This window comes from Gymnoscopelus braueri (assembly GCF_963280865.1).
Source record: "Gymnoscopelus braueri genome assembly, chromosome: 18".
Lineage (NCBI taxonomy): Eukaryota > Metazoa > Chordata > Actinopteri > Myctophiformes > Myctophidae > Gymnoscopelus > Gymnoscopelus braueri.
In genome coordinates this window covers 51,455,018-51,463,340 of record NC_137618.1, presented here as the reverse complement: position 1 = coordinate 51,463,340, position 8,323 = coordinate 51,455,018, and the positions used below count along the sequence as shown (strand labels likewise).

General features: G+C 35.7%; 1 protein-coding gene across 1 annotated transcript; it reads right to left on the bottom strand.

Annotated features, from left to right (window-relative positions):
• Positions 1 to 1,652: 1,652 nt before the first annotated feature.
• On the bottom strand, positions 1,653 to 3,936 carry LOC308073413 (uncharacterized protein; the record flags this gene model as incomplete). The annotated part of the gene is made up of 3 exons (XM_080412286.1): positions 1,653 to 2,599; positions 3,102 to 3,210; positions 3,928 to 3,936. 3 exons carry the CDS (start codon positions 3,934 to 3,936, stop codon positions 1,653 to 1,655), a joined length of 1,065 nt encoding a protein of 354 aa, XP_080268412.1.
• Positions 3,937 to 8,323: the final 4,387 nt, after the last annotated feature.

The following is an 8,323-nucleotide window of genomic DNA, read 5'->3' as shown; positions in this document are numbered from 1 at the left end:
AATCCTACATGTATTTCAACCCTCAGGTTGTGCATCCAATAGTTTTTTCCTCAAAAGATAAGTTGGTTAGTTGCATCACCATCTGTGATGTTTGTTTTAGGATAATGCAGTCTTTCTCTTGTGGATGTACTATTTCTGCTGTGTCAAATTAGACAAACAAGACCAATTTGGCCTTTCTTACCAGGCTTCAAACCACTAGTTATACAAAGTAATGGACCATGGCTTACAGTTTGTACTGTGTGTATACTGAGTTTTACTGGTGACTCTGTAGTTCATTGGTTCTCAAAGTGGGACGACCGCAGCCAAATACAAAGCATTTTGGGGGTCCTTGACATGAAAAGGTTTGATAATCACTGGCTGCTGTAGTGCACAGAGTTAAGATTTGAAAGGCCTAAGCCTCCGACAGCTAAAGACAAATGTGTACGTTAATACTGGCATGGTCAGTAGAAGAGTGACTTTAAATGCATCATCAATCACTGTCAGGCAGAAATCTTGTACTTATAGTAAACTGGATGTGGGGGCTTTGTACTTTGGGACTGCCATCTGTCTACACCAAATCTAATTGGCCAATGTACAAGCTCACAAGTGAGCTTGTTGAATGGGGTTCAAGTGTTAAGTTCAGCTTGTTTTGTCCACGCTGTCGGGTGGAAACCATATTGTATATCTGAAAATTTTACTTTTCAGGAAATGTTAAGAGCCTGTGCTCAAATGTGCTCCAATGGATCCAGTCACAAGGCGTTAATACTTTTCAATGACTCAATATTTATAAAACCCACAGACAATTTAATTAAATAAATCTACAAGCTCACAAGATGCAACGCGTTGAGCTTGTAGATATGCTATTTTTGTACACTCCAGTATGATGATGGGTAATGATTTGTGGAAAAACATACATTGAAATGCGGAGACACAAGATAAGTGTAAAGGGGTTTTACTGGTTAAATGTGCATGGATTAAAGTTCTCACGTCACTACGACTGATTTCAGTCATTTGGATTCCATACAAGGCAGCAAGTCTCCTAAGGAAGGATACCTAAAATAGCCGATCTAGAAGTTAAACTGTTTAAATGTTCTCAATTACCATGTCCTCATTAAAAGACCTGTTAAACATTTATAAATGGCATGTTTTTTTCTTTACACAGTTTGCTCAAATAAGTGGATGAAAAACTAATGTGGCAAACATGTTTAATACCAAACCGGGTATTCCCATTTGTCCAAAATAGGGATGCCAGGTTGAAAGTGGTTAATGTAAGGTTGCAGACTAGAAAATACATGTCTATAACATGTACCACTTGTAGATGGACGGGCATGGATTGAGATGCACTCAGCGTTGATCTGGAATCAGATTCATGTCCAAAACATGTCCAGAGTGGGAGAAATTATGCAAAAAATCGGTTAAATGTGAACACTAGGGGGTGGCATATAGCCATCCCATGAGAACCAAAATGGCAACCCTTCATACCACTATGTAGAAATACTTAATTACAAATATACTGGCATCAAAACAAAGTACCAAAAGTAAAAGTACTTATAAAGCAGAAAGTCCCATTTCACAAGTTCGATATATACATATTATACACACACACAAATCTCAATGTGATTACAGAAATACTTGAGTAAAGTAACACACTTGAGTACATTTACAGTACTTAGTTACTTTGGTCTACAGGATAAGAAGACATCCATGTACACATTATAAAAGAAATCATCAAGCTTCTGTCTCATTGAGTGGATAATCTCCTCATCCCTGTAAATCCTTTCAACTGAATAGTCATTGAGGGTATCTGTGACAAAATCACACCACTGAAGTCCACTAATGGCTAGTTGACCTTGAACCTGATAATAGTATTTATGGGTCTTCTTAAGGTAGGCCTTGCCGTTTACTGTTTTCAGATGTTTAACTTGTGTCTGGTCTTCAACACCACAACTCTTTACCTCAGCCAGCCCAAATGGTGGTGTTCCCTTTGGGTCATAGACCTTAGCATCAGGGCTAGCTCCAAGGTGAGGTGCATCAGGGTGGATGATGATCCCGCATTGTGTCACAGATACCTCAAAGCAGTCTGCATATCGCCTCAGTATTTCTGGTTCCAGATCCAGCCCTCTTTTCATGGCGGCTGTCTGAGGAGCTCCTTTAATAATGCGGGCTGCCAAGGCTTTGGCGGAAGAATCCCCACGAACATGGCTAATTTCCCGGAATCTGCTAGCTGTAAGTCTAGGTTTGCGAACCTCTGTCCACAGATTGCATTCTGACTGCTGCCGGGTTTCTGCTTCAATAGCAGCAGACATCTCCCTTGTCACCTGTAAGTTGTCCAAGTGGCATTGTTGCTTGTAACTGGGCTGAAAAGCTATTGGAGATGTATAAGTGTAACCATCTACAGGCAACTGAGGAAATTCTGGGCCACCAGGGTGTTTAATAATGTCCCTGCTCATTTCAGGAGGGCACTGATATGACAGCAGAGACCCAAATGGAACTGGGCCAAATCTTGAGTCCACCATCTGTAGTTCCTTAAGCCCGTGCAGCACTTTAGAAATCCCAAGTTGTGGACGACGGTCTTTTAGTTTCTCCCCGCTCGCCATGACATCTGGGTCTGGAAGAGGCCCTGACAGAAAAAAGGGAGAAACGTTAAATTTACATTTTATTATGACACCTGCTCTTTCACAATAAAGCAGACACCCACACTTATCACCTCCCTGTACATGTTCGTAATGAAAATTGTCAAAGGAGAAAACAAAACTGCACATTTTGTTTTTCAACTCAGTCCAATACACTTTTTTTTACTGTATGCACTGTTCAACAGAAATTCATGTAAGGAAAGAAGAAAGGCCAGCAGCACACACAAACAAGTCCTGAACATTTTAATTATATGTCATGGCACAGTTCAGAAGGCCCTCACTTGTTTCTGAGTGCTGGCTTTTCTTCTTTATTTACATGTAATGCAAACTGTCCCTAAAATATTACATTTTATTATAAAGTATTTAAGCTGCCCCCAAACCCTGGTACTAATAATAAATCATGAATTCCAAAATACATGTATATGTAATGTATGTTATGTAAGAAATGCATTAAGATTATTGTACTGGTGGGAGCTCATTAATACTTACCAGCATATGCTCTGTATAGTGTGCACTTCACACCAGTCCTGACACGATCCTTTGTCCTAGGAACTGGTTTACGCACCTCCATGTCGTTAGTCGCCTCTGGTGCGATCCCCTGTAATAAAATAAATATGAATAATGAATTGACAAGACAATACAAACTGTTGAACTTTTTCAACGTCAAACAAACATCAATATCTGACCTGTGTCCTTGGGCGGTGCCAGGTTTGCAGAGAGCTGGTGCATGCCAGAGGTAATGGTACCGACTTGACTCTTAAGGTACTATACAGGTAAATCCCCAAAAATTTTAATATAGTTGAACGTTATATATATAATGTAGGGGAAAAAATCTTTGATATCTTCTAGCTACATATAAAGTCAAATATTTCACTTTATCTGTAATGAATCTAGAATATATGAAAAACATTAATTACATTACAGGAAAAAAAAAACGTTTCCATTATCTTACATTTTTTGTGACGTACCTGTAGTGTGCTGTTTGAAAAAGAAGTGCCACTATGTGGTTACATAGTGCCTTTCCTGCACAGCAAGAGCACGAAGTGGTCTCCAGTTCCACAGGAACCGTTTCTGAATGAAGTGTCACCTGTTAATAGGGAAATAAAGATGAGTGTTGTTGCTGTACACGTTAAATTTACACATCTACGTTTAGTGTATACTGTATAAAAGGGACCTTCACCATGCACATTTTTTTTTAAAGATGTATTTATGGGCTTGTATGCCTTTGTTGATAGGACAGTAGGCTGACAGGAAATGGGGAGAGAGAGATGGGGGAGTGACATGCAGCAAAGGCCGTCTGGATCGGGACTCGAACCTGCGACATCGCTGTCAGGGTACACTGAGCTTAGGTGCCTGGACCGCTACGCCAGCGATCCAGGCCAACAACCCTTGAATATATGTATATTGATCACACAGAGTCTTTCTCAGTCTTTTTTGTCCACCAAAGAAAACTTGTGTTTTTAAACATGTAACTGTAACATAGGTTTTTGGAGTTTAGCTACACAAATCATTGACAGACTGAGAAACACACTGAAGTACTGCATGCAACTTTGTGGGAACACCGCAAAGTTTCATCTGCAACTGCAGGAAAACGCGGGAAAACCATCTGCAACCAGCCAACCGCCGCAGGCGCAGGATAACAACTATATTCATTTAGAGAAACCTGAAGGTAGTGAGCTTCCTCATGTTTCTTCATTGAGCGGTGACATCGCCCTCTCACCGTCACAGCATGATCAACTACATTAGAGACTGTGTTCCATTGTTTGGGAAGAAGTGTGCAAGATTAACCATGCATATTACTGACTTATATTTTATGATACAGATTACGTAGTTTTCAAAGTGGGGTCCTTGAGTGGGTTGTCCCAACAGAATAAATTAAAATAGCATCACAATCAGTTTAACCACAATAAATCTCATCTCAGTGCTGTGAGCTTGTAGATCTGCTATTTTCAAAATAATAATTACAATCTGACAATAGTGGAAAATTTGGAATTATTAAGACAAACTTTTACACAAATCTTCTCTTCTGCAGGGTCTGACACTAAACCTATTCCGATGGGGGTCCACGGCCTAATACATATCAATTTGAGAACCACTGCTGTAGCAGACAGCAGCAATATGGAAAGGTGTAAGTTTGCAGGTGGAGCTACAGTAACCTAATCAAGAATATAATATGCTGATGTTTTGTTAAAAAAGACAAAAGCACTTTACCTTCAAAATCAAACAGGTACTGTTCAACGAAGAACTTGTAGCCCTTTTCCTGTTTTGAATGTGGTGTGTGTGAAAACGCAGCAACAAGTCGTTCCACATCAATGAAGCGCATTTGTGGCAGATGGGCAAGGGACTTGGTGAATTCCATACCCTGAAAAGAGCAAATAATAATTAATAATGATCTACATGGAAATGGTTTAGATTAAGAGCTTTGATCATGAGTCAGTATGGTGAGTAGTTATACATTATTAGAAAGAAAAACAATAATGGATATCCACTGACGTCCACTGAGGTCTCTTATTAGTGGTTAATCAAATAATTGATTTATAAAATAAATAAATTTTTATTTTTACAAAATTAATAATCACCAATAAAATAATCAGTACTTGCAGCTTGCAGGTCTAGAGCTGTTTGCTGCATGGGGAACACAGAGAGACAGCGATATAATCTAATAGAATAGAAAAGAATAGAATACAATCAACTGTCCACAGCAGAAAATGTATAGATAATTTCATCATGCGTGTTACTTTTTGTAAGAGGGCATTCATCTACTGTGTATATGCAGTGGTGGAAAAATTACTACATTTTTTTAACTTAAGTAAAAATATCAATACTGCAATGCAGAAATATTCTGTTACAGGTAAAAGTCAGGATTTCAACATTTACTTGAGTAAAAGTACAAATGTATTGGTATTAAATATAATGAAAGTACAAATGTAAAAGTAATCATTATGCAGAATGTCCCATATTTCACAAGTTTTCATATGTATAAAACATCCTTTGAAAATAGCAGATCTACAAGTAGATCGGCTATTTTCAATTGGCTGAAATGTATGTAGGGCTGGGTAATGTATGTTGTGTAATAATAATCCAAATCTACAAAGTAACTTAACTAAAGTTTTCAAATAATTGTAGTGCATAATATTTGCCTCTGAGATGTAGTGGAGTAGAAGTAAAAGTACGGTCTCTCTCTCTCTCTCGCTCTCTCTCTCTCTCTCTCTCTATATAATCTATATCTAGATATATATCTATATATCTATATATATATCTATATATCTAGATATATATCTATATATCTAGATATATATCTATATATCTAGATATATATCTATATATCTAGATATATATCTATATATCTAGATATATATCTATATATCTATATATCTAGATATATATCTATATATCTATCTATATATCTAGATATATATCTATCTATATATCTAGAGATATCTCTCTCTCTCTCTCTCTCTCTCTCTCTCTCTCTCTCTCTCTCTCTCTCTCTCTCTCTCTCTCTCTCTCTCTCTCTCTCTCTCTCTCTCTCTCTCTCTCTCTCTCTCTCTCTCTCTCTAGATATATATATATAGATAGATATATATGCTACAAGTGAAAGTCAGAAATTCAGAATTTACTTGAGTAAAAGGTATTGGTATCAAAATGTATATATCTATATATATCTATATCTATATCTATCTATCTATCTATATCTATATCTATATCTATATCTATCTATCTATATATATCTAGATATATATCTAGATCTATATATCTATCTATATATCAATATATATATATATATCTAGATATATCTATATCTATATCTATATCTATATCTATATCTATCTATCTATATCTATATCTATATCTATATCTATATCTATATCTATCTATCTATATATATCTAGATATATATCTAGATCTATATATCTATCTATATATCAATATATATATATATATATATCTAGATATATCTATATCTAGATATATATCTAGATATATATCTAGATATCTATCTATCTATCTATCTATCTAGAGATAGAGATAGAGATAGAGATAGAGATAGATATAGATATAGATATAGATATAGATATCTAGATATATATATATATATATATATATATATATATATATCTAGAGATATATATATGCTACAAGTGAAAGTCAGAAATTCAGAATTTACTTGAGTAAAAGGTATTGGTATCAAAATGTATATATCTATATCTATATATATCTATATCTATCTATCTATCTCGATAGATAGATATATATATCTATATCTATCTATCTATCTATCTATCTATCTATCTATCTATCTATATATATATATAGAGAGAGATATATAGATATATAGATATCTATATATATATGCTACAAGTGAAAGTCAGAAATTCAGAATTTACTTGAGTAAAAGGTATTGGTATCAAAATGTATATATCTATATCTATATATATCTATATATCTATATCTATATCTATATATCTATATATCTATATATCTAGAGATGTATATATATATATGCTACAAGTGAAAGTCAGAAATTCAGAATTTACTTGAGTAAAAGGTATTGGTATCAAAATGTTAATGTAGGCTACTTAAGGTACCCAAAGTAGAAAATACTCATTATGTAGAATGTCCCAGTTTTCAAATGTATAAAAAAATCTTATGAACATAGCAGATCTACAAGCTCACAATGCAATAGTGGAGTGAAAAGTACAATATTTGATTCTCAGATGCAGTAGAGTAGAAGTAAAAGTACTGGAAATTGTAAATACTCCAGTAAAAAAAATACCTAAAAATCGTACATAAGTACAGTACTTGAGTAAATGTACTTGGTTACTTTACACCACTGTATGGTGAGTATATATATATTGGTATAAAAAGGAAATGCTAAAATAAGCCTATGTGTTCTACACAAGCAGGTAACATTGCTAGCATTCTCAATCTATCTATTAAAGTCAATTTCCAAATGGTGAGATGTAAAAGAACAATAACATCATCAAGAAAACAAGATAATAATGCAGCACACAGTATTAGAATAACTTTACCTTTCGAAATAAGACGTTAAATGGCTTGTGTCTGATGAGCAGAATGCATGTAAATCAATGGACCAAAAACGTGGATCCCCTCCTAACGCAAACCAGGAAGTAAACAGACGTCACGTGACCCGCTGTGAATAAGGTCTATCAGTGAAAAAGGAGGATCCAACAAAACAAAACAAAAGAGGGAATGAAATACGTCATACATTGAAAATAACTACTCTCAATAAGCGTTTCATTTAACAATTGCAAGTTTATTCATTGACACAGTCATGTTGTGTGCAATGCAATTGAGATGAAGTGTGCATGAGGTGGGATTTGAACCGGCGACCCTATGGTTTCAAGGTAGATGATTAAGCCATTGGACTAACAGACCTGAACTGGTTAAAAGGGAGTTCACACAGATGACACACTTTCACGCAAATTGCTCCGAAATACTGGGTTTAAATGTTTTTCAAACTGGTTAAATTGGGGTTTGAACAAGGGTCCTACAGACTTGCGGTTAGACAGTGTAAAGGATAAGGATAATTCCTTTAACAGGTCCGTTCATGAAAGTCCTTGCGGCCTTGTTTCCAATGAGGGCCTGTGAGCAATTAGGAGTTAAGAGTCTTGCTCAGGGACACATTTCATTTCATTGACACATTTGCTGGCCTGGCCTGGAATCGTACCTGGGGCAACCAGGGACTA